Source organism: Mustelus asterias, chromosome 13 (genome assembly GCF_964213995.1).
Source record: "Mustelus asterias chromosome 13, sMusAst1.hap1.1, whole genome shotgun sequence".
In the NCBI taxonomy this organism is placed as follows: domain Eukaryota; kingdom Metazoa; phylum Chordata; class Chondrichthyes; order Carcharhiniformes; family Triakidae; genus Mustelus; species Mustelus asterias.
This window is the reverse complement of record NC_135813.1, coordinates 5,544,212-5,571,457: the sequence shown is the minus strand read 5'-3', so window position 1 is coordinate 5,571,457 and position 27,246 is coordinate 5,544,212. Positions and strand designations below refer to the sequence as shown.

The 27,246-nt window shown below is 52.5% G+C and overlaps 1 protein-coding gene across 1 annotated transcript in view; it reads left to right on the top strand.

Annotated features, from left to right (window-relative positions):
• Nucleotides 1-22,095, top strand: part of LOC144502389 (lipocalin-15-like) — a 25,128-nt gene extending 3,033 nt beyond the window's left edge. The window contains exons 2-6 of the mRNA XM_078226252.1: nucleotides 8,477-8,619; nucleotides 11,389-11,459; nucleotides 15,916-16,026; nucleotides 18,454-18,557; nucleotides 20,940-22,095. Coding sequence (XP_078082378.1) covers nucleotides 8,477-8,619; nucleotides 11,389-11,459; nucleotides 15,916-16,026; nucleotides 18,454-18,557; nucleotides 20,940-20,987 — 477 coding nt within the window. The 3' untranslated portion in view covers nucleotides 20,988-22,095. The remainder of the gene's footprint in view (nucleotides 1-8,476; nucleotides 8,620-11,388; nucleotides 11,460-15,915; nucleotides 16,027-18,453; nucleotides 18,558-20,939) is intronic.
• Nucleotides 22,096-27,246: the final 5,151 nt, after the last annotated feature.

The following is a 27,246-nucleotide window of genomic DNA, read 5'->3' as shown; positions in this document are numbered from 1 at the left end:
GAGCTGCGTGAGGAGCGCTCCACCAATGACCCTCAATCCATGTCCTGGGAGCCCAGTGGGAACGGGCATTCAGGAGAGAGACGGAGAGGGATGTCAACTGCGGAGTTAGCGAAAGGAATAGAAAAGGTTTTAGCCTCAGGCTGTTGCAGTGATTCATGCAGGGCAGGGACTACAACATAGAACATAGAACAGTACAGCACAGAACAGGCCCTTCGGCCCACAATGTTGTGCCGAGCTTTGTCTGAAACCCAGATCAAGCTATTTCCTCCCTATCATCCCGAAGTGCTCCATGTGCCTATCCAATAGCTTCTTAAATGTTCCTAAAGTTTCTGACTCCACTATCCCTGCAGGCAGTCCATTCCACACCCCAACCACTCTCTGAGTAAAAAACCTACCTCGGACATCCTTCCTATATCTCCCACCATGAACCCTATAGTTATGCCCCCTAGTTACCGCTCCATTCACCCGAGGAAAACAGTTCGTACATCAGGTGTTGTGAAACACACTGAGCTCATCCCGGAAACTTCCGGAGCAGGTGGAGTCCCGATCTCTTCAAACTTGGAAAAAGTATTTATGGAAAACTCCACTTTATCCAATACATTTCACCGATTTTTAATAAATCCCTGAAATCGGCCCTTTCAATAATTTGAAACGAAAAAACAATCCATTCCTTTGCCCCAAGGCCATTTCCACCCCAAAAGCTACAGTCGTCCACATAGTTGGATTTCGTAGAATCATAGAAACCCTACAGTACAGAAAGAGGCCATTCGGCCCATCGAGTCTGCACCGACCACAATCCCACCCATGCCCTACCCCCCTATCCCTACATATTTACCCACTAATCCCTCTAACCTACGCATCTCAGGATATTAAGGGCAATTTTTATCATGGCCAATCCACCTAACCTGCACATCTTTGGACTGTGGGAGGAAACCGGAGCACCTGGAGGAAACCCACACAGACACGGGGAGAATGTGCAAACTCCACACAGACAGTGACCCGAGCTGGGAATTGAACCCAGGTCCCTGGAGCTGTGAAGCAGCAGTGCTAACCACTGTGCTACCGTGCTGCCGTACCGTGAGATGTATATTCTATTCATCACCTAATAACCTTTCTCCATGAACTGGTGGTGGTAATTCTGTGAGAATATCAAGTGGAGGAGACTGTTTGAGATAGGATCCCTGATAAGTTATTAAATATAATTTTGAACCTGTCTCTTTTAACTCCGTTCCCACACTGTAGGTCGCTGTTGGGAAGGGAAGTACTTTCATTGTAATGTAACCTCCCGTTCAGATCCCCTGGGTTTAATTTCACTTGCGCTGATAGCATTCGTCAGCAAAATGCTGATAAAACAGAATATGCAACTTAAGCCTGATCATAACTGGGCTGTTGAGAGTGCTGAGGAGGAAAGTGAAGGATTACCTGGAGCCTAGCAGCACACATCGCAGATCTGAGGGGCCCGTGAGGAACACCCCGTTGAAAAGGCGTCACTTTTGAAGAATGTGCTCAGGGGGGAGCATCGCCCCCCCCCCCCCTCCCCCCCCCCCTGCTTCCCCACTAGCTACACCACTGAGCAGAGTGATGCAATGCTGGGGCCTCAAATGTTCGCAATTTAGCTGAATGATTTGGATGCAGGGACAGCCCGTATTGTAGCCAAGCGTGTTGGCGATACAGGGATAGGTGGGAATACAAGTTGTGAGGAGAATACAAAGATTGGGTAACGGGGCATTGAGAACTCAAGTGAGAAACCAAGTGAGTGGGCAACAGATTAGTTGCTGGAATATAATCAGAAAAATGTGAGGCTGCCCACTTTGGCAGGGTGAATAGGAAAGCAGAATATTATTGAAGGTAAAACATTTTAATGTGAGATTACAGAATGCGGTGGGACCTGAGACCCAGAGTAATTCCTTGGGGACCCGGGTTCGAATCCCACAGCAGATGGGGAAATTTGAATTCAATTTTAAAAATCTGGAATTAAAACTCTAACAGATGACCATGAATCCATTGTTGATCGTCAGAAAAGCCCATCTGGTTCACTAAAGTTTATTTATTTATTGTCATAAGTAAGGCTTACATTAACACCGCAATGAAGTTACTGTGAAAATCCCCTAGTCGTCACTCTCCGGCGCCTGTTCGGGTACACTGAGGGAGAATTTAGCACGGCCAATGCACCCTAACCAGCACGTCTTTCGGACTGTGGGAGGAAACCGGAGCACCCGGAGGAAACCCACGCAGACACGGGGAGAACGTGCAGACTCTGCACAGACAGTGACCCAAGCCAGGAATTAAACCCAGGTCCCTGGCACTGTGAGGTAGCAGTGCTAACCACTGTGCCATCATGCCGCCCCTAGATCCGATATGAATGGTGGTACAGGTTTGAGGGGCTGAATGGCCCTCCCATTCCTATGAGTGTTGGCCGGTTATTTGATTATAAATGGTTTCTGAAATCAAGCTGGGATCCCGGCCCTATCCAAGCTCCCAAATGCACGGAGACCGATAATCCATTAAAAAAATCTGGAAATATAAAAGTGACAAAGGAGCCATCATATTGTTGGAAAAACCCAACTGGTTCACGAATGTCTTTTGCCATTGGGGAAAAGCTGACATCATTATCTGGTTCCGGCCAATATGTAACTCCTGTCCCACAGCATCGTGGTTAGCTCTTAACCACCCACCCACCCCCCCCCCCCCCCCATCCCCCCACACTAAGGATGGTCCAGGAAGACCCTGAGTTTAGGGAGATGCAGATGGGAAATAATTCCTGGCCTTGACGGAGTTATTAGACCAAAATCCATTCAATATCGCAGGATAGCGATTGGCAGAGGGGATCTTTGGTTGCTGTTTTCCCCTTTCATAGAATCATAGAAACCCTACAGTGCAGAAGGAGGCCATTCGGCCCATCGAGTCTGCACCGACCACAATCCCACCCAGGCCCTACCCCCACATATTTACCCGCTAATCCCTCTAACCTACACATCCCAGGACTCTAAGGGGCAATTTTTAACCTGGCCAATCAACCTAACCCGCACATCTTTGGACTGTGGGAGGAAACCGGAGCACCCGGAGGAAACCCACGCAGACACGAGGAGAATGTGCAAACTCCACACAGACAGTGACCCGAGCCGGGAATCGAACCCGGGACCCTGGAGCTGTGAAGCAGCAGTGCTAACCACTGTGCTACCGTGCCGCCCCCTTTAGCACAACCCTGCTCACTCCCCGCCCACTCCTACCTCCACCCTATCTTTTCCGACCCCCCCTCAACCCACCACCCCACCTCCGCCCACCACCCCACCAAACCCAGAGGCACTGACGCTAATCGCAGTGCGCCATTGAAGCTCAATCATTGAGTGGGTTCAAAGGGCCGAATGGCCTACTCCAGATCCCGTGTCTTATATTCATATTGGGCTGTTCTGTCCTCCCGTGGGAGGTGGGATGCCATTAAAATGATGCATTGAGCAACTAATGGATGAAGTATGAGGGCGGGACAGTTGAAGATAGGAGGTCATCTGACACAACCTCCAGGGACACATTCAACCGGAGTTGGCAATATGACTGGACAAAGTTTCCCATTGATACAGAGTCAACTTGTCAACCAATCAGCATCCCTTTTTTCCTGCAGTGTAAATTGTTATGGTCATAGAATCCCTACAGCGCAGAAGGAGGCCATTCGGCCCATCGAGTCTGCACCGACCACAACCCCACCCAGACCCTATTCCCGTAACCCCTCAAATTTACCCTGCTAATCCCCCTGACACTAGGGTTAATTTAGCATGGCTGATCCACCTAACCAGCACATCTTTCGGAGTGTGGGAGGAAACCGGAGCACCCGGAGGAAACCCACGCAGGCACAGGGAGAATGTGCAGACTCCGCACAGTGACCCAAACCGGGAATTGAACCTGGGTCCCTGACACTGTGAGGCAGCAGTGCTAACTGCTGTGCCACCGTGATGGTGGGTGGCACGATAGCACAGTGGTTAGCATTGCTGCTTCACAGCTTCAGGGTCCCGGGTTCGATTCCCGGCTCGGGACACTGTCTGTGTGGAGTTTGCACATTCTCCTCGTAGAACCATAGAAAATTACAGCTCAGAAACAGGCCTTTTATGGGCGGCACGGTAGCACAGTGGTTAGCACTGCTGCTTCACAGCTCCAGGGTCCCGGGTTCGATTCCCGGCTTGGGTCACTGTCTGTGTGGAGTTTCTCCTCGTGTCTGCGTGGGTTTCCTCCGGGTGCTCCGGTTTCCTCCCACAGTCCAAAGATGTGCGGGTTAGGTTGATTGGCCAGGTTAAAAATTGCCCCTTAGAGTCCTGAGATGCGTAGGTTGGAGGGATTAGCGGGTAAATATGTGGGGGTAGGGCCTGGGTGGGATTGTGGTCGGTGCAGACTCGATGGGCCGAATGGCCTCCTTCTGCACTGTAGGGTTTCTATGATTCTATAAAAATTTGGTATTCTTCTGCTTGTCCTGCTGAGTGCAAGATGAAAAACTTCAGCAACATGTCTCTCTTTTCAGCTACACTTAAACTACCAGGCGACCCCAAAGTTCTTCGTTGACTGCAAAGCCTTTGGGGCATCCTGAAGTCAGAAAAGGACCTCATAGGGTGGCACGGTGGCACAGTAGTTCGCACTGCTGCCTCACAGCTCCAGGGACCCGGGTTCTATCCTCTGGGTGCTCCGGTCCCCTCCCACAGTCCAAAGATGTGCTGGTTAGATGGATTGGCTACGTTAAAATTGCCCCTTAGTGTCAGGGAGACTAGCTGGGCTAAATGTATGGATTATAGGGATAGGGCCTGGGTAGGATTGTGGTTGTTGCAAATTCGATGGGCCGAATGGCCTCCTTCTGCTCTGTAAAATTCTATGAAGTAGAAAGGCACTACGGGAATGCAGTGTCCAGTCTTTGTTGGCTCGTTTAAACTAGTATGGCAGGGGGGTGGGGATCAAACTATTAGGTCTATAAGTGTGGTGGCTGGGGACGAGCTTGGGGCTGGGACAAGGCTGGCAAAGAAGAAGAGCACTCTGGGGGAGGACGACCTCACTGAGCCTGGGGGTCTGGAGTGCTTATACTTCAATGCAAGGAGCGTAGCAGGTAAAACAGACGAACTTGGGGCCTTAATGCGCACGAGGAATTTGGATGTGGTTGCGGTGACGGAGACTTGGTTGAAAGAGGGACAGGACTGGCAGCTGAATATTCCAGGGTACAAGTGTTTTCGGCGAGACAGAGGAGGGGCCAAAAGAGGTGGGGGAGTAGCGGTATTGGTTGGAGAGCATATTACAGCGGTGCAGAGGGAGGACAATTCGGAGGAGTCGTGTAGCGAGTCACTCTGGGTGGAGCTTAGAAACAGGAAAGGCGCAGTCACTATGTTGGGGGTGTACTACAGGCCCCCCAACAGCCCAAGGGAAGTGGAAGAATGGATATGTCAGGAGATACTGGATAGGTGCAGGAAATATAGGGTTGTTGTAGTGGGAGACTTCAATTTCCCTGGTATAGACTGGAAATCGCTGAGGGCAGGGACTCTGGATGGTGAGGCATTTGTAAAATGTGTACAGGAGGGTTCGTTGGAACAATATGTGGACAGCCCAACTAGAGAGGGGGCTATACTGGACCTGGTGCTGGGGAATGAGCCCGGTCAGGTCTTCAAAGTTTTGGTCGGGGAACATGTGGCAAATAGTGACCACAATTCTGTTAGCTTTAGGATAGTGATGGAAAAGGATGAGTGGTGTCCCAAGGGTAAGGTGTTGGATTGGGGGAAGGCTAACTTTATTGGGATCAGGCAGAAATTGGCAGCTCTTGATTGGGAGAGGCTGTTTGAGGGTAAATCCACATCTGGTATGTGGCAGTCTTTTAAGGAACGGTTGTTAGGGCTACAGGACAAGCATGTGCCTGTAAAAAAGAAGGATAGGAAGGGTAGGATTAGAGAACCGTGGATAACCAGGGAAATTGAGGGACTGGTCAAAAGGAAAAGAGAGGCGTATGTTAGGTCCAAGCAGCTAAAAACGGAGGGAGCTCTGGAGGAGTATAATGAAAGTAGGAAAATACTCAAACGGGGAATTAGAAGAGCAAAAAGGGGTCACGAAATGTTCTTGGCAGACAGGATTAAGGAGAATCCCAAGGCATTTTATTCATACGTTAGGAACAAAAGGGTTGTAAGGGAAAAAATCGGACCTCTCAGGGACAAAAGTGGGGACTTATGCTTGGAGCCCAAAGAGGTAGGGGAGATCCTAAATGAATACTTTGCGTCGGTATTCACTAAGGAGAGGGATGTGTTGACTGGGAGTGTCTCGGAGGGGAGTGTTGAACCGTTGGAGAAAATCTCCATTACAAAGGAGGAAGTGTTAGGTTTGTTAGAGAATATAAAGACTGACAAATCCCCAGGGCCTGATGGAATCTATCCAAGGCTGCTCAGGGAGACGAGAGGTGAAATAGTTGGGCCTCTGACGCAAATCTTTGTCTCGTCACTGGACACAGGTGAGGTCCCAGAGGATTGGAGGATAGCCAATGTGGTCCCGTTATTTAAGAAGGGTAGGAAGGATAACCCGGGTAATTATAGGCCGGTGAGCTTGACGTCCGTGGTGGGGAAGTTGTTGGAGAAGATTCTTAAAGATAGGATGTATGCGCATTTAGAAAGGAATAAACTCATTAACGATAGTCAACATGGTTTTGTGAGAGGGAGGTCATGCCTCACGAACCTGGTGGTGTTTTTTGAAGAAGTGACCAAAATGGTTGACGAAGGAAGGGCCGTGGATGTTGTCTATATGGACTTTAGTAAAGCATTTGACAAAGTCCCTCATGGTAGGCTAGTGAAAAAGGTTGGATCCCATGGGATAAAGGGGGAGGTGGCTAGATGGGTGGAGAACTGGCTTGGTCATAGAAGACGGAGGGTGGTAGTGGAAGGGTCTTTTTCCGGCTGGAGGCCTGTGACTAGTGGTGTACCGCAGGGCTCTGTATTGGGACCTCTGCTGTTTGTGATTTATATAAATGATCTGGAAGAAGGAGTAACTGGGGTGATCAGTAAGTTTGCGGACGACACAAAACTGGCAGGACTTGCAGATAGTGAGGAACATTGTCAGAGGCTACAGAAGGATATAGATAGGCTGGAAATTTGGGCAAGGAAATGGCAGATGGAGTTCAATCCTGATAAATGCGAAGTGATGCATTTTGGTGGGAATAATGTAGGGAGGAGCTACACGATAAATGGAAGAACCATAAAGGGTGTAGAGACGCAGAGGGACCTGGGTGTGCAAGTCCACAGATCTTTGAAGGTGACGTCACAGGTGGAGAAGGTGGTGAAGAAGGCATATGGCATGCTTGCCTTTATAGGACGGGGCATAGAGTATAAGAGTTGGGGTCTGATGTTGCAGATGTATAGAACGTTGGTTCGGCCGCATTTGGAATACTGCGTCCAGTTCTGGTCGCCACACTACCAGAAGGACGTGGAGGCTTTGGAGAGAGTACAGAGGAGGTTTACCAGGATGTTGCCTGGTATGGAGGGGCTTGGTTATGAGGAGAGATTGGGGAAACTGGGGTTGTTCTCCTTGGAAAGACGGAGGATGAGGGGAGACTTAATAGAGGTGTATAAAATTATGAAAGGCATAGATAGGGTGAACGGTGGGAAGCTTTTCCCCGGGTCGGTGGTGACGTTCACGAGGGGTCATAGGTTCAAGGTGAAGGGGGGGAGGTTTAACACAGATATCAGAAGGACATATTTCACACAGAGGGTCGTGGGGGCCTGGAATGTGTTGCCGGGCAAGGTGGTGGAGGCGGACACACTGGGAACGTTTAAGACTTATCTAGACAACTATATGAACGGAGTGGGAATGGAGGGATACAAAAGAGTGGTCTAGTTTGGACCAGGGAGCGGCGCGGGCTAATTGTTCCTTGTTTCTCGTTTCAAGGCTTCATTCTACGATCATCTTGCTGGTGCCAGTACAGAGTGAGACTGCGGATAGTTGGGAACCTGTCTCGGGGGCAGGGAATTCATATGGTGTTCGTGGAAGTGGAAATGACTAGGGTTGGGAAGCATTTTCCGATCGGGGCCATTGTGATCTCCTGGACTCGTTTCGATCGCCTCAGGGGGTCGGAGAGGAATTTCCCAGATTTTTTTTTCCCCATATTGGCCCTGGGGTTTTTCACTCTGGGTTTTCGCCTCTCCCTGGAGATCACATGGTCTGGAATGGGGGGGTGGGGGTAAGTTAATAGGTTGTAATGAACAAAGCATCGTAGCTGTGAGGGACAGCTCGGTGGATAGGATATTGGTATGTAGATAGGCTGGAAAATTGGGCAGGGATCCTGGATTCAGGATTCAATCCTGGACCGGGGAGCGGCGCGGGCTTGGAGGGCCGAAGGGCCTGTTCCTGTGCTGTATTGTTCTTTGTTCTTTGTTGTGCAGCGGGAATTTTAGGTCATGCGCTTGTCACGAGAAACATTGAAAGACTCTCAGCACCATTGGCAATGATGGTTTTTAATCTTCTTTGTCCCCAACAGTTCGCTGGTAAGTGGTACTTGCAGCGCTGGGCAACCCAGTATGAACCGTACCGCAGAGAATTCAGTAAGGTGGACAGCGCATTCATCATAAACACCCCCGTTCTCCAAATGAACAAGACATTGATAAACGTCTACATGAGACTGTAAGTACAGGCCATCAGCGCACCATGTGATATTCCACTTTCTCTTACTGTTTTGGTGTTGTAAACTTGGCAAAGGCAGCTGAGACCTCTGACTATCCGGGAGCTAGGAGACGACACAGTGGCACAATGGTTAGCACTGCTGCCTCACAGTGCCAGGGTCCTGGGTTCGATTCCCAGCTTGGGCCACTGTCTGTGTGGAGTTTGCGCGTTCTCCCCGTGTCTGCGTGGGTTTCCTCCGGGTGCTCCGGTTTCCTCCCACAGTCCGAAAGACGTGCTGGTTAGATGCATTGGCCGTGCTAAATTCTCCCTCAGTGTACCTGAACAGGTGCCGGAGTGTGGCGACTAGGAGATTTTCTCAGTAACTTCATTGCAGTGTGAATGTAAGCTTATTTGTGACAATAATAAACTTTGAAATTTAGCATTCTTGCATTTGTCCTGATGAGTGCAAAGCAAAAAAGTTCAACAACACGGCTTTTTTTCAGAAATATTCCAATATCTGGATTTTTAAAAGCTTGAATTTCAGATCAAATGTAAAGATGAAAATCAGAGATCTACAAACCACACCGACTGGGAGATCTCCCACCTTATTAGCTGTAAAGATTCGCATTCTAATCAGTATTCTGTAAATTGATTTTGTGTCTCTGTGTGCCCTGTTTGGGTGTGGAGATGCCGGCGTTGGACTGGGGTAAACACAGTAAGAGTTTTAACAACACCAGGTTAAAGTCCAACAGGTTTATTTGGTAGCAAATACCATTCGCTTTCGGAGCGCTGCTCCTTCGTCAGATGGAGTGAAAATCCATCTGACAAAGGAGCAGCGCTCCGAAAGCTAATGGTATTTGCTACCAAATAAACCTGTTGGACTTTAACCTGGTGTTGTTAAAACTCTTACTGTGATCTCCCACCGACAGAGATCTCCATCCCATACCAACATAGAGATCCCCCACCGACACAGAGATCTCCAGCCCACACCAACAGAGGTCTCCAAACCATGTCCACTGCAAGCCTAGCAAAGGGCTTTGCAATCAAGCAGATTGATAGAAGGCCCTTCAGTCCATTATGTCTGTGCCAGCTCTTTGATAGACCTTTGTAATTAATTCCCACTCTCCCATATTTTCCCCACGGCCATGCTTAATTTCTATCCATTTTAAGTATTTATCCAGCTCACTTTTGGAAGTTACGATAGAATCCATACAATGGACTCTACATCCAATCCGTAACCATTTTCTGTGTAAAAAATGTTTTTCCACATCTTCTGTCTTTTGACAATCATCTCAAATGTCTCCTGTCTGATGACCAACCATCCTGTCAGGGGAAAATGTTTCTCCTCATTTACACGCTCCTAATTTTCAAAACCTCAATTAAATTCCCCTTAATGTTCTCTGCTCTAAAGAACGGGACTTGACATGGGATGGCAGGTCTGTCATGTGAGGAGACACTAAATTGGTTAGGATTATATTCACTGGAGTTTCGAAGAGTGAGAGGGGATCTCATAGAAACTTATAAAATTCCCACAGGGTTAGACAGGGTAGATTCAGAAAGAATGTTCCCAATGGTGGGGGAGTCCAGAACTGTCCCTAGTTGCCCTTGAGAAGATGGTGGTGAGCTGCCTTCTTGAACCATAAGACCATAAGACATAGGAGCGGAAGTAAGGCCATTCGGCCCATCGAGTCCACTCCACCATTCAATCATGGTTGATTTCAACTCCATTTACCCGCTCTCTCCCCATAGCCCTTAATTCCTCGAGAAATCAAGAATTTATCAATTTCTGTCTTGAAGACGCTCAACGTCTCGGCCTCCACAGCCCTCTGTGGCAATGAATTCCACAGACCCACCACTCTCTGGCTGAAGAAATTTCTCCTCATCTCTGTTCTAAAGTGGCTCCCTTTTATTCTAAGGCTGTGCCCCCGCGTCCTAGTCTCCTCTGCTAATGGAAACAACTTCCCTACGTCCATCCTAACTAAGCCGTTCATTATCTTGTAAGTTTCTATCAGATCTCCCCTCAACCTCCTAAACTCCAACGAATACAATCTCACGATCCTCAGACTTCACTGCAGTCCATGTGGTGTAGGGACACCCACAGTGCTGTTAGGAAGGGAATTCCAGGATTTCGTCCCAGCGACAGTGAAGGAACGGCCGATATATTTCAAGTCAGGGTGGTGAGTGGCTCGGAGGGGAACTTCCAGCTGGTGGGGACCTTCTAGCTATTGCCCTTCTAGATGAAGCAATCACAGGTTTGGAAGGCGTTCCTTAAGGAGCCTTGGTGAGTTGCCGCAGTGTATCTTGTGGATGGTACACATAGCTGCCACCTGTGCCAGTGGTGGAGAGGGTAAATGTTGAGGGTGGTGGACGGGGGCGCCAATCAAATGGGGCTGCTTTGTCCTGGATGGTATCGAGCTTCTTGAGTGTTGTTGGAGCTGCGCCCATTCCGATTGGCAATTGAATGGAAGGCATCATGCAGAGGAACTTCCTTTGGGAGAGAGTGGTTAGGATCTGGAATACTCTGCCTGAGGGTGTGGTGGAGGCAGATTCCTTCGTGGCTGCCAAAAGGGAATTGGATAATTATCTAAAGAGATACTTTTGTACGGATCGAGGGAAAGGGCAGTGGACTGGGAAAAGCTCAATTACTCTTGCACAGAATTAACATGGACTTCGGAAAGACAAATGATGTAACCATTAAGACATTAATAATAAGCAATTTATTGGCAATGTTGAGACAATATTGAGACAATGAGGTTTACACTGATAACAATCCCTTCTTCACTTACCCAGAGGAAACGACTGCATCTCGGAGATGGAGGCTTACCACTTATCAAATAATGGTCTGGAGTTTACCTGTGAATGTAAGTACCGGATTTAAGGATTAAATCAAAAGAAATTGATGTGCATTTCTGCAACTTACACACAGCTACTGATAGGCTTTGCAACAATAGCACAGTGAAGCGAGGGGCGGAAGAAAGTCAGAGCTGGAAGGAGGGGACTGCACTGGAGGGGAATGCACTGGAGGGGATTGCACTGGAGGGGACTGCGCTGGAGGGGACTGCACTGGAGAGGACTGCGCTGGGAGGGACTGCGCTGGAGGGGACTGCGCTGGAGGGGACTGCGCTGGGAGGGACTGCGCTGGAGGGGACTGCACTGGAGGAGGCTGCACTGGAGGAGGCTGCACTGGAGGGGACTGCGCTGGAGGGGACTGCGCTGGAGGGGACTGCACTGGAGGGGATTGCACTGGAGAGGACTGCACTGGAGGGGACTGCGCTGGAGGGGACTGCGCTGGAGGGGACTGCACTGGAGGAGGGTGCACTGGAGGGGACTGCGCTGGAGGGGACTGCGCTGGAGGGGACTGCACTGGAGAGGACTGCGCTGGGAGGGACTGCGCTGGAGGGGACTGCACTGGAGGGGGTGCACTGGAGGGGACTGCGCTGGAGGGGACTGCGCTGGAGGGGACTGCGCTGGAGGGGACTGCACTGGAGGGGACTGCACTGGAGGAGGGTGCACTGGAGGGGACTGCACTGGAGGGGACTGCGCTGGAGGGGACTGCGCTGGAGGGGACTGCGCTGGAGGGGACTGCACTGGAGGGGACTGCGCTGGAGGGGACTGCACTGGAGGGGACTGCACTGGAGGAGGCTGCACTGGAGGGGACTGCGCTGGAGGGGACTGCGCTGGAGGGGACTGCGCTGGAGGGGACTGCGCTGGAGGGGACTGCGCTGGAGGGGACTGCACTGGAGGGGACTGCGCTGGAGGGGACTGCACTGGAGGGGACTGCGCTGGAGGGGACTTCATTGGAGGGGACTGCGCTGGAGGGGACTGCACTGGAGAGGACTGCGCTGGGAGGGACTGCGCTGGAGGGGACTGCGCTGGAGGGGACTGCGCTGGGAGGGACTGCGCTGGAGGGGACTGCACTGGAGGGGACTGCACTGGAGGGGATTGCACTGGAGGGGACTGCGCTGGAGGGGACTGCACTGGAGAGGACTGCGCTGGGAGGGACTGCGCTGGAGGGGACTGCGCTGGAGGGGACTGCACTGGAGGAGGCTGCACTGGAGGAGGCTGCACTGGAGGGGACTGCGCTGGAGGGGACTGCGCTGGAGGGGACTGCACTGGAGAGGACTGCGCTGGGAGGGACTGCGCTGGAGGGGACTGCACTGGAGGAGGGTGCACTGGAGGGGACTGCGCTGGAGGGGACTGCGCTGGAGGGGACTGCGCTGGAGGGGACTGCACTGGAGGGGACTGCACTGGAGGAGGGTGCACTGGAGGGGACTGCGCTGGAGGGGACTGCGCTGGAGGGGACTGTGCTGGAGGGGACTGCGCTGGAGGGGACTGCACTGGAGGGGACTGCGCTGGAGGGGACTGCACTGGAGGGGACTACACTGGAGGAGGCTGCACTGGAGGAGGCTGCACTGGAGGGGACTGCGCTGGAGGGGACTGCGCTGGAGGGGACTGCGCTGGAGGGGACTGCGCTGGAGGGGACTGTGCTGGAGGGGACTGCACTGGAGGGGACTGCGCTGGAGGGGACTGCGCTGGAGGGGACTGCGCTGGAGGGGACTGCGCTGGAGGGGACTGCGCTGGAGGGGACTGTGCTGGAGGGGACTGCACTGGAGGGGACTGCGCTGGAGGGGACTGCGCTGGAGGGGACTGCGCTGGAGGGGACTGCGCTGGAGGGGACTGCACTGGAGGGGACTGCGCTGGAGGGGACTGCACTGGAGGGGACTGCGCTGGAGGGGACTGCGCTGGAGGGGACTGCGCTGGAGGGGACTGCGCTGGAGGGGACTGCGCTGGAGGGGACTGCGCTGGAGGGGACTGCGCTGGAGGGGACTGCGCTGGAGGAGGCTGTGTGGAGGGGACTATGTTGGAGGGGACTGCGCTGGAGGGGACTGCGCTGGAGGGGACTGCGCTGGAGGGGACTGCGCTGGGAGGGGACTGCGCTGGAGGGGACTGCGCTGGAGGGGACTGCGCTGGGAGGGACTGCGCTGGAGGGGACTGTGCTGGAGGGGCTGTGCTGGGAGGGACTGCGCTGGAGGGGACTGCGCTGGAGGGGGCTGCGCTGGAGGGGACTGCGCTGGAGGGGACTGCGCTGGGAGGGACTGCGCTGGACGGGATTGCGCTGGAGGGGGCTGCGCTGGAGGGGACTGCGCTGGAGGGGACTGCGCTGGAGGGGACTGTGCTGGTGGAGGCTGCACTGGAGGGGACTGCAACTGGAGGGGACTGCACTGGAGGGGACTGCGCTGGAGGGGACTGCACTGGAGAGGACTGCGCTGGGAGGGACTGCGCTGGAGGGGACTGCGCTGGAGGGGACTGCGCTGGGAGGGACTGTGCTGGAGGGGACTGCACTGGAGGAGGCTGCACTGGAGGAGGCTGCACTGGAGGGGACTGCGCTGGAGGGGACTGCGCTGGAGGGGACTGCGCTGGAGGGGACTGCACTGGAGGGTACTGTGCTGGAGGGGATTGCGCTGGAGGGGACTGCACTGGAGGGGATTGCACTGGAGAGGACTGCACTGGAGGGGACTGCGCTGGAGGGGACTGCGCTGGAGGGGACTGCACTGGAGGAGGGTGCACTGGAGGGGACTGCGCTGGAGGGGACTGCGCTGGAGGGGACTGCACTGGAGAGGACTGCACTGGAGGGGACTGCGCTGGGAGGGACTGCGCTGGAGGGGACTGCAATGGAGGAGGGTGCACTGGAGGGGACTGCGCTGGAGGGGACTGCGCTGGAGGGGACTGCGCTGGAGGGGACTGCACTGGAGGGGACTGCACTGGAGGAGGGTGCACTGGAGGGGACTGCGCTGGAGGGGACTGCGCTGGAGGGGACTGCGCTGGAGGGGACTGCGCTGGAGGGGACTGTGCTGGAGGGGACTGCGCTGGAGGGGACTGCACTGGAGGGGACTGCGCTGGAGGGGACTGCACTGGAGGGGACTGCACTGGCGGAGGCTGCACTGGAGGGGACTGCACTGGAGGGGACTGCGCTGGAGGGGACTGCACTGGAGGGGACTGCGCTGGAGGGGACTGCGCTGGAGGGGACTGCGCTGGAGGGGACTGCGCTGGAGGGGACTGCGCTGGAGGGGACTGCGCTGGAGGGGACTGCGCTGGAGGGGACTGCACTGGAGGAGGCTGTGTGGAGGGGACTATGTTGGAGAGGACTGCACTGGAGGGGACTGCGCTGGAGGGGACTGCGCTGGAGGGGACTGCGCTGGAGGGGACTGCGCTGGAGGGGACTGTGCTGGAGGAGGCTGCGCTGGAGGAGGCTGCGCTGGAGGGGACTGCGCTGGAGGGGACTGCGCTGGAGGGGACTGCGCTGGAGGGGACTGCGCTGGGATGGGACTGCGCTGGAGGGGACTGCGCTGGAGGGGACTGCGCTGGGAGGCACTGCGCTGGAGGGGACTGTGCTGGAGGGGACTGTGCTGGGCGGGACTGCGCTGGAGGGGACTGCGCTGGAGGGGGCTGCGCTGGAGGGGACTGCGCTGGAGGGGACTGCGCTGGGACGGACTGCGCTGGACGGGAATGCGCTTGAGGGGGTTGCGCTGGAGGGGGTTGCGCTGGTGGGGGTTGCGCTTGAGGGGACTGCGCTCGAGGGGAATGCGCTTGAGGGGACTGCGCTCGAGGGGAATGCGCTTGAGGGGACTGCGCTCGAGGGGAATGCGCTTGAGGGGACTGCGCTCGAGGGGAATGCGCTTGAGGGGACTGCGCTCGAGGGGAATGCGCTTGAGGGGGTTGCGCTGGAGGAGCCACTTATGGCAGCATGTGGACCCCGGTATTTTACGTTGAATTGGGGAGCAGTGTTGGCGGATGGAGTGGGAGAGCCAGACTGGGAAGGGGTGCGGCGGGGGGGGGGAGCGGTGCGAGGGGAGGTGTGACAGGAGAGGGTGCAAGGGTGAGGGTGGGTATGAGGGGAGAGTGAGTGAGGGGAGGGGGTGCGAGGGGTAGGGTTTGAGGTGAGGGAGTGCGAGCGGAAGGGAGGGGGTGTGAGGGGAGGGAGTGCGAGGGGAGGGGAGGGGGTGTGAGGGGAGGGAGTGTGATGGGAAGGGAAGGGGTGTGAGGGGAGGGAGTGTGAGGGGAGTGGATGCGAGGGGAGGGGAGGGGGTGTGAGGGGCGGGGAGGGGAGGGAGTGTGAGTGGGTGTGTGAGGAGAGGGGGTCCGAAGGGGGTATGAGGGGAGGGAGTGCGAGGGGAGGGGAGGGGATGTGAGGGGGTGCGAAGGGAGTGTGTGGGGGAGGGGGTGGGGGCGTTTGGGTAAGACCCTCTCCCCACTCTCCCTGGGCATTGTTCAGCACTCAGGAGATTTGATGAAGCGATTGTTCTGTTCTATTCGCAGCCAGGCCGTACATGGTTCTCCGAATTCTCAACATTAAGAACCCGAACTTCCTGCTCTTCCACATCCAGGAGAGGAGAGAAGGCAAAATGTGCAACACAATCTCCCTCTACAGTGAGTGACGCCAACCCTTCACAACTCCGTCCATTCAGAGGGAATGCTCAGCCAAGCTTGTGGGGAAAGTTAGCAGGCTTTCTGTATCCTACCCCACCTCCCCGCCCACCCACCTCCCCGCCCACCCACCTCCACCCCTTCCTCCTCCCCCTCCCCAAACCGATCCCCTCCCCTCCCCAAACCTGTCCCCTCCCTCTCCCCACCCCAAACCTATCCCTTTCCCCTCCCCCTCCCCCCTTCCTCCTCCCCCTCCCCAAACCGATCCCCTCCCCTCCCCATCCCCAAACCTGTCCCCTCCCACTCCCCGTCACCAAACCGATCCCCTCCCCTCCCCCTCACCAAACCTGTCCCCTCCCTCTCCCCACCCCAAACCTATCCCTTTCCCCTCCCCCTCCCCCCTTCCCCTCCCCCTCCCCAAACATATCCCCTCCCCAAACCTATCCCTTTCCCCTCCCCACCCCAAACCTATCCCTTCCCCCTCCTGCTCCCCCTCCCCCTCCCCACCCCAGACCTATCCCTTCCCCCTCCCCCTTCCCTCACCAAACCTATCCCCTCCCTCTCCCCACTCCAAACCTATCCCCTCCCCTCCCCCTCTCCAACCTATCCCCTCCCCCTCCCCAACCTATCCCCTCCCCACCCCAACCTATCCCCTCCCCCTCCCCACCCCAAACCTATCCCCTCCCCTCCCCATCCCACTCCAAACCTATCCCCTCCCCTCCCCCTCCCCAACCTATCCCCTCCCCCTCCCCAACCTATCCCCTCCCCCTCCCCAACCTATCCCCTCCCCCTCCCCACCCCAAACCTATCCCCTCCCCATCCCACTCCAAACCTATCCCCTCCTCTCCCCCTCCCCAAACCTATTCCCTCCCCTCCCCCTCCCCAAACCTAGTGGTATTATCGCTCGGCTATTAATACAGAAACTCAGCTCGTATTCTGGGGACCCGGGTTCGAATCCCGCCACGGCAGATGGTGGAATTTGAATTCAGTAAAAAATATCTGGAATTAAGAATCTAATGATGACCATGAAACCATTGTCGATTGTCAGAAAAACCCATCTGGTTCACTGATGTCCTTTAGGGGAGGAAATCTGCCGTCCTTACCCGGTCTGGCCTACATGTGACTCCAGAGCCACAGCAATGTGGTTGACTCTCAGCTGCCCTCTGAAATGGTCGAGTGAGACACTCAGTTTCAAGGGCAATGAGGGATGGGCAACAAATGCCGGTCCAGCCAGTGACGCCCACGACCAAAAAAAAACAAGCCCAGTCTGTCCGACCTTTCCTCCCCTTTCACCTGACCTCTCCCCCTCCCCCTCGCCGTCTTCACCCTGCCTACCCACTCTCCATTGTCCCTCCTTCTCCCTACTCCCTTCCCTCTCTCCCTGCCCTCCACTCCACTCTCCTTCTTTCCCAGCTCCCATCTCCCTTTCCTTCAACTTCAAGCTCACACCCTCCCTCCACCTCATCCCTCTTCCCCTTCCCTCAGAGATTCCCCAGACCCCGCCCAGTGTGGCAGTCAGGGTCATTGGAGAGAGCGGGTCTGGGAGGGTTTATTTTTCCGTTCCGATGTTTACAGGGAGGCCACAAAGAGAAGCATTGACCTGCTCCTTTAGTGCAGGAAGAGAGCTGACTCGAGGTCAGAGAACCTCCAGTTGAGCCACAGCCCACAAATCTTAAAGAAGATTTCATGTCTCACTCCAGAGAATTGAGTCTCGAATCCCAGCCAATGCTCGCAGTGCTGCACTGTCAGAGGGTCAGTGCTGAGGGAGCGCCGCACTGTCGGAGGGTCAGCACTGAGGGAGTGCCGCACTGTCAGAGGGTCAGTACTGAGGGAGTGCCGCACTGTCAGAGGGTCAGTGCTGAGGGAGCGCCGCACTGTCGGAGGGTCAGCACTGAGGGAGTGCCGCACTGTCAGAGGGTCAGTGCTGAGGGAGCGCCGCACTGTCGGAGGGTCAGCACTGAGGGAGTGCCGCACTGTCAGAGGGTCAGTACTGAGGGAGTGCCGCACTGTCGGAGGGTCAGCACTGAGGGAGTGCCGCACTGTCAGAGGGTCAGTGCTGAGGGAGTGCCGCACTGTCTGAGGGTCAGTGCTGAGGGAGTGCCGCACTGTCAGAGGGTCAGTACTGAGGGAGCGCCGCACTGTCAGAGGGTCAGTACTGAGGGAGTGCCGCACTGTCAGAGGGTCAGTGCTGAGGGAGTGCTGCACTGTCAGAGGGTCAGTGGAAAGAATGACAGAATTGTTACAATGCCGAAGGCAGCCATTCAGCCCATCTTCTGCACTGGTTCTCCGAATGAGCCATTCACCTCATGCCATTCTGCCTGTAACCCTGCGCGTTCTTCCAGGATGTTGATGGAGGGGGAAAGGAACGGCTCATGGAAAGTGATCATAAACAAGCATCACTCCAAACCTTTCATTTCTGAATGAAAACAGGTCGAAATGCGACTGGGATGGACAACATGCTGAAGACCTTTGAAGAGCAGATTCAATGTGCGGGGATGAAGAAGGATAAGGTCGTGGTCCCACCTCGCAAGAAGGTTGGATTCTTGTTCAGTTTCTCTCAGAAATGCACAGGACGTAGCTCTGACTGACAAAATTCCAAAAGCAAGGCTTAAAGTCTCCTCATCTCATCGAGTCATAGAGGTTTACAGCATGGAAACAGGCCCTTCAGCCCAACTTATCCATGCCGCCCAGTCTTAACCACTAAGTTAGTCCCAATTGCCCGCATTTGGCCCATTTCCCTCTATACCCATCTTACCCATGTAACTGTCTAAATGCTTTTTAAAAGACAAAATTGTACCCGCCTCTACTACTACCTCTGGCAGCTTGTTCCAGACACCCACCACCCTCTGTGTGAAAAAATTGTCCCACTGGACCCTTTTGTAACTCTCCCCTCTCACCTTAAACCTATGCCCTCTAGTTTTAGACTCCCCTGCCTTTGGGAAAAGATATTGACTATCTAGCTGATCTATGCCCCTCATTATTTTATAGACCTCTGTAAGATCACCCCTCAGCCTTCTACACTCCAGAGAAAAAAGTCCCAGTCTATCAGCCTCTCCTTATAACTCAAACCATCAAGTCCCAGCAGCATCCTAGTAAATCTTTTCTGCACTCTTTCTAGTTTAATAATATCCTCTCTATAAGGATAGAGCTGTGTACACCATTCTCCTCCTCTGTTACCTCATGAATCAACAGTTTCATTGATTTTCATATTTTCACATCTTCCCTCAATTTGATTTCATCCAAAATGTTGTTACCTGTGTCCAAACTGACACCAAATCCCACTCACCCCTCACCCCTGACCCCGGCTCCCAATCCAACGCCTCCATTTAAAAACCTCATCCTTCTTTTCAAATTCCTCCATGAATTTAGAATCATAAAGTCATAGAATCCCCGCAGTACAGATGGAGGCCATTCAGCCCATCGAGTCTGTACCAACCACAATCCCACCCCAGCCCTATTCCCATAACTCTCACTTACCCTGCTAATGCCCCTGACACGAAGGGGCAATTTAGCACGGCCAATCCATCTAACCCGCACATCTTTGGACTGTGGGAGGAAACCGGAGCACCCGGAGGAAACCCACGCAGACACGAGGAGAAACTCCGCACAGACAGTGACCCAAGCCGGGAATCGAACCCGGGTCCCCGGCTAACCACTGTGCCACCGTGCCACTCCAGAGTTTCCACGCTGTGTTTTTTTTTTGGTGTGACTGTCAAATGTCCATTTTGAAATGGCATCTGGAGCTGTGTGCAGTGGTGCCAGCGTCTCCGAGTGTTCATTGTGTCTCTGCCCCCTTTCCGCTCTGCGCAGAATACCAGCCTCCAGCTGCAGGCCTGAAAGAATTGAACGGAACATCTCACCCCATCATTGGCCACAAAAACATCTCCAGTGTCTGAACCTGCCGACCGCGGGAGAAATGGCTTCGAGGCATACAGTGTGGAAGAGGCCCTTCAGCCCATCGAGTCTGCCCCGAAAATACCAACCACTAAAGCCTCGCCAATCCCGTTTTCCAGCATTTGTCCCATATCCTTGAATATTATAATATTTCAAGGTTCAAGTCCAACAGGTTTATTTGGAATCACGAGCTTTCGGAGCGCTGCTCCTTCCTCACTCACCTAATGAAGGAGCGGTGCTCCGAAAGCTCATGATTCCAAATAAACCTGTTGGACTTTTACCTGGTGTTGTGAGAATCCTTACTGTGCTTACCCCAGTCCAACGCCGGCATCTCCACATCTTGATATTTCAAGTGCTCAGCCAAATATTTTTTTAAAGTTGTAACGTTTCCGGCCTCCACTGTTTTCCCAGGGAGCGCATTCCAGATTCCTACCACCTGCTGAGTGAACTTTTTTCTCAAATCCCCTCTGAACCTTCTGCCCCTCACCCTAAAGCATTGTGGTTAGCACGGCTGCCTCACGGCACCAGGAACCCGGGTTCAATTCCCGGCTTGGGTCACTGTCTGTGTGGAGTTTGCACGTTCTCCCTGTGTCTGCGTGGGTTTCCTTCCAAAGATTTTCACAGTAACTTCAATGCAGTGTTAATGTAAGCCTACTTGTGGTGTGCGGGTTAGGTTGACTGGCCATGCTAAATTGCCCTATCGTGTCAGGGGGACTCGAAGGGTAAATGTGTGGGAATAGGGTCCTGGGTAACATGCTCTGTTGGAGAGTCGGTGAAGACTCGATGGGCTGAATGGCCTCCTTCTGTATCCTAGGGATTCTATGATGATAAGGATGGGTGGATCTTTAATTCCTCCATCAGATTCCTGAGCGAAAACAGACTAAAATTTGGAAGTGTTTTTCCCAAAGGCATCCCAGCGATGGGACAAGCTGGTGTTTTAATTCTTCACCCTGAGAGACTGGAAGAAGTTTGTATCACCTGATTTTTGTCTGTGTTTGATTATTTATTTTTCTCCTCTTCAGAATGAATGTGACGAACACCAAACAGAGACGGACGGCGCTGGGAAGTGAGAGTATTGACTCCCCTGCCAGCGGGAGCTTTGGCAAACCCTGTCCAGCAACGCATTTCCAATTTCAAGATTCTAAACTCGAAGAAAGCGGGCAAAGAGCCGGAGGAATCTTCCAGTATCACTCATCTTATTTTCCAGAAAATAAACTGCCTTCTCACAGTCAATCCGCAGAATGTTCCACTGGGTATCTGACTGGACAATTGGCCTCAGCGTTCCCTCGCCACTCCCTCCAGCAGTGACGCACAGTGGCAGCCGTGTGTACCATCTACAAGATGCACTGCAGCAACTCGCCAAGACTCCCCCAGCAACACCTTCCAAACCCAACAGCACACTTCAAAGATGTGCGAGTTCGGTGGATTGGCCACGCTAAATTGTCCCTTAAGTGTCCCAAGATGTGTAGATTACAGGGTAGATTGCAGGGTAAATATGTGGGGTTACGTGGATGTGGGTTGGGTGGGATTGTTGTCCGTGTAAGCTCAATGGGCCAAATGGCCTCCTTCTGCACTGTAGGGATTCTATGAAAACCCATGACCTCTCCCAGCTAGAAGGACAAGGGCAGCAGATACCTGGGAACACCACCACCCTGGAGATTCCCCTCCAAGTCATTCATCATCCTGACTTGGAAATATATCGGCCGTTCCTTCACTGTCGCTGGGTCAAAATCCTGGAACATCCTAACAGCACTGTGGGTGTACCTACACCACACAGACTGAGTGCTGTCCAATAACAATCCTGGAACATCCCTTCCTAACAGCACTGTGGGTGTACCTACACCACACGGATTGACTGATGTCCAATAACAATCCTGGAACTTCCTCCCTCACAGCACTGTGGGAGTACCTACACCACACGGACTGACTGCTGTCCAATAACAATCCTGGAACATCCCTCCCTAACAGCACTGTGGGTGTACCTACACCACATGGACTGACTGCTGTCCAATAACAATTCTGGAACATTGCTTCCTAACAGCACTGTGGGTGTACCTACGCCCAATGCCGGATTTAGACTCGGTGAGGCCCTAAGCTATATAAAGCTTGGAGGCCCCTTGTTAAAAAGTTACACCATAAGGTCTCACAAAGGTGCGTACCAAAACAGGACCTTGGGTCGCCACAAAAAAATTGAAAACATAATTATGCCTTTTAATTATTTAATAGCAAGGTATTTAAAGTGAAAAATACAAATTATTTTCAAATGAATGCATTTACTGATTACATATTTATCATTCGGCTGGCTTGATCTCTCATAGATTTTGGTAATTTTGGTAATGTTTTGAGTTGCTCTTCAAGCTGGTGCTTTCTTTTTCTTTTCTGGTATCCGCTCTTAAATGTTCTCTTCATTGTAAACCTTCTGAAATTTTGTGAGGCCCCTACGGATTGTGAGGCCCTAAACTGTAGCTTGTTTAGCTTATGCCTAAATCCGGCACTGCCTACACCACAGGAACCGCAATGGTTCAAGAAAACAGCTCACCGCCACCTTCTAAAGGGCAATTATTTGAAGTTTAAAGTTTATTTATTAGTGTCACAAGTAGGCTTACATTAACACTGCAATGAAGCTACTGTGAAATCCCCCAGTCGCTACACTCCAACGCCTGTTCGGGTACACTGAGGGAGAATTTAGCACGGCCAATGCACCTAACTAGCATGTCTTTCGGACTGTGGGAGGAAACCGGAGCACCCGGAGGAAACCCACGCAGACACGGAGAGAATGTGTAGACTCCGCGCAGACAGTGACCCAAGCCAGGAATCGAACCCAGGCCCCTGGCGCTGTGAGGCAGCAGTGCTAAACCACTGTGCCACCCCTGGAATGGACATTGAATGCTGCTCTAGCTGCTAGTGCTGAAAGAATTGAGAAGAAAGATGGAAATGGTGTTTGATCTGAGATCGAGGTGGTGTCTGCGAAAGCTGAAGATTGGCAGTGGATGGAGAGCTCTGTTGGGGGGAGTGAATGTTGGCGAGTGAGCTGGCCTGACCTTGCGGTGACCCTGTTGATAAAGTGTTGACGCTGCAGCGAGGCAGTCGCTGGCAGAGGGGGCCCAGAGCTAACACCACACCTCGCAGCTAGAATACTGTGAAAAGTGTGTGATAGAGGCAGCGATGCGGGGAGACTCACAACTGATTCACACCGAGCGTCTCACCAGCCTTCACACCGGGGGGGTGTGGGGAGGGGGCGAGGGGACAAATCTACCATCACCGACCCGTCCGGAGACCGATGGTATTGGCCGCTGCATTGTTTTTCCAATCTGTCTGATTTTACACCACGCTGTCAGCAGATACAGGGAATGTAATAGTAACATTCCACCCAATCCTGTAGGATTCCCAGAGTTAGGTTCCAATTATCCCCCCAGATATCTGATATTTAATTCACAGTCAGTGTTTTGTAGGGAGAACAGGTGCAATACCGGTGAGATATCTCTGGGTAATGGATCACAACATCCCCCTGTGATTCTGTGTAAGGAGTACAGGGTATGGAGTGTTACTGAGAGGGATGGGTTCGGCACGGTGAGAGATTTTTTAATAAGACCATAAGACATAGGGGCACAATTAGGCCACTCGGCCCATCGAGTCTGCTCCACCATTCAATCATGGGCTGATATTTTTCTCATCCCCATTCTCCTGCCTTTTCCCCATAACCTCTGACCCCCTTACTAATCAAGAACCTATCTATCTCTGTCTTAAAGACACTCAATGACCCGGCCTCCACAGCCTTCTGTGGCAAAGAGTTCCACAGATTCACCACTCTCTGGCTGAAGAAATTCCTCCTCATCTCTGTTTTAAAGAATCATCCCTTTAGCCTGAGGTTGTGCCCTCTGGTTCTAGTTTTTCCTACTAGTGGAAACATCGTCTCAACGTCCACTCTATCCAGGCCTCGCAGTATCCTGTAAGTTTCAATAAGATCCCCCCTCATCCTTCTAAACTCCAACGAGTACAGACCCAGAGTCCTCAGCCATTCCTCATACAACAAGCTCCAGGGATCATTCTTGTGAACCTCCTCTGGACCCTTTCCAAGGCCAGCACATCCATCCTTCGATATAGGGCCCAAAACCACTCACAATACTCCAATTTGGGTCTGACCAGAGCCTTATACAGCCTCAGAAGTCCATCCCTGCTCTTGTATTCTAGCCCTCTCGACATGAATGCTAACATTGCATTTGCCTTATGATGCACCATCAATCGAGCAAAGACTAGTTTGTATGCAAGAACAAATAGGCTTTTATTAGCAAAAGACTTGGAGCACACCCATGCTGATGAACAGGTCCAGAGACTGAGGCAGGGGGGTGGGGAGCAGTCGCCTTTATACCTGGACCAGGGGGGGGAGGAGTCTCGGGTAGGGCCGGCAGGGATGTGTCCAGGCATGTCACATATACAGGTAATGAGCTAACAGTGGTTTACCACATCTTCCTAACTGCTGACTGAACCTGCACGTTAACCTTAAGAGAATCTTGAACAATGATTCCCAAGTCCCTTTGTGTTTCTGATTCCCTAAGCATTTTCCCATTTAGAAAATAGTCAATGCCTCCATTCCTCCTTTACTTCTTCTATGAAGGAAGTAGAGGAGGGGGGAGGGAGATGAGAATGTTTTAACACAGCGAGTTGTTGTGATCTGGAAGGTGCTGCCTGAAAGGGCGGTGGAAGCAGATTCAACCGGAACTTTCAGAAGACACAGGGCAAATATCTGGGAAGGAGACTGGACAGTGGGGAATGGAAGGATTGGGACACGATAGGTAACTCATTCAAAGGGTTAGCACGGAAACGATGGATCTAATGGCCTCCTGCTGTGTCTTACGGCGATTCTATATCATGGCTCCGGGTTTGAGCAAGGCAGTGTGTGAATTCTGCCTCAGTGGGGGCAAACAAAAAGACAGAAAAATGATCGGCAGAGAAAGAAAGGATAGTGAGAGCGGAGAATAGTCAACAGGGGAGGAGGTGGGGGAGGGAGCAGGAAATGGGAGGGGCTCGGGGAAGAGTTTGTACAAAAATCTTCCCACCGGTCTCAGTGACTTGGCAGTTTACTGTTGGGTGAATTTTTTATTCTTTCATGGGTTATGGGTGGGGTTTTACGGTCTTTCTTGTCCTGAAACCATTAAAGTCCATCCAAGGTCAATGGGTCTTCCCACGCTCCGCCACCCCCCCCCCCCCCCCCCCCCCCCGCCCGCTCCGATTCCTGGTAAAATTCAGTGTACATCAGTGGATAGACCGGTATTTATTGCCCATCCCTAATTGTCCCTTGAGAAGGTGATTGTGAGCCGCCTTCTTGAACCCGCTGCAGTATTGTGAGTAGTAGCTTTGGACCCCATATCTAAAGGAAGGATGTGCTGGCCTTGGAAAGGGTCCAGAGGAGGTTCATAAGAATGATCCCTGGAGCTTGTTGTATGAGGAACGGTTGAGGACTCTGGACCTGTAATCGTTTTTAGAAGGATGAGCAGGGATCTTTTGAAACTTACAGGATACTGCGAGGCCTGGATAGAGTGGACGTGGAGACGATGTTTCCCCTAGTAGGAAAAACTAGAATCAGAGGGCACAACCTCTGATGGTGAGCCGCCTTCTTGAACCCGCTGCATGTGGGGTAGGTACACCCAGTAACAGTTTTAACAACACCAGGTTAAAGTCCTACGGAAACCTGTTAGACTTTAACCTGGTGTTGTTAAAACTGTTACTGTGGTTACCCCAGTCCAACGCCGGCATCTCCACATCATGGGTAGGTACACCCACAGTGCTGTTAGGGAGGGAGATCCAGGATTCTGACCCAGCGACAGAGGTCTTGGGGGCAGACAAGACTTGAATAAAGAATAACGGTGACACCCAGTGATGTGATCATCACTGAAACAACTCCTCCATCGAACACACGAGGCAGTCTGGATGCAAGGTCGGGAAACTAATATTCAGATACAAGCATGCTCACCTCCAATGCAAATCATATCGTGATCTGACTTGTCAATTACTGATTGAATCTTAATAAAATATAGGAGACACATGGCGATGTAATTCTGGACAAGATGCAATTGCTTTCCTAGCTTGGATTCCGTTCCTCTTTCAGATCACAATGTAGTAGAACGACATTCACCGTTCCACATCTGCCAATATCTAACATTGTAATAAAGCTTTGATCTGCATTAGTATTACACTGCACTGCCGGTTATTCCCACATATATCGTTAGGGACCAGATCAGAAACTCCAAGGTACATTATAAATGATGTGGAGATGCCAGCGTTGGACTGGGGTAAGCACAGTAAGAAGTCTCACAACACCAGGTTATTGGATAGGCACATGGAGCACACCAGGATGATAGGGAGTGGGATAGCTTGATCTTGGTTTCAGATAAAGCTCGGCACAACATCGTGGGCCGAATGGCCTGTTCTGTGCTGTACTGTTCTATGTTCTATATGTTTATTTGGTAGCATTTGCGGGGGCAGCGCTCCGAAAGCTCGTGCTACCAAATAAACCTGTTGGACTTTAACCTGATGTTGTGAGACTTCTTACTGTACATTATGAAGTTAGCCTAGACCTCAACTGTTCCTGATTTTGGCATTAGTGCGAGCATTAGGCTTTTCATAGAAACATAGAGGATAGGAGCAGGAGGAGGCCATTCGGCCCTTCGAGCCTGCTCCGCCATTCATCACGATCATGGCTGATCGTCCAACTCAATAGCCTAATCCTGCTTTTTCCCCATAACCTTTGATCCCATTCGCCCCAAGTGCTATATCCAGCCACCTCTTGAATACATTCAATGTTTTGGCATCAACTACTTCCTGTGGTAATGAATTCCACAGGCTCACCACTCCTTGGATGAAGAAATGTCTCCTCACCTCCGTCCTAAATGGTCTACCCCGAATCCCTGGTTCTGGACACCCCCCCCCCCCCCCCCCCACCACCGGGAACATCCTTCCTTGGCGGAGCAGACTCAATGGGCTGAGTGGCCTAATTCTGCTCCTATGTCTTATGTCTTATAGTCTTCCTGCATCTACCCTGTCTAGTCCCGTTAGAAGTTTCGCTCCAGGTGTGATTCTATTGATCCACTAGGAAGCTTCTATCAAAACAAACATTATTTAAGAACAGAGATAGAATATAACAAAAAGGAATAGTATAACTTTTGCAAATTAAAATACTTAAACATAATAAAGCATCATTTTTAACAGCTATCTATCTCTATGGTTCCAACTTAAGCAATATCCCCATAGACATACATCCTTCTTCAGAACCAATTAGCACCAAAAACAGAAATGCTGAAGTGGATGCGAGATGTCTAGCCTTTTATCCTC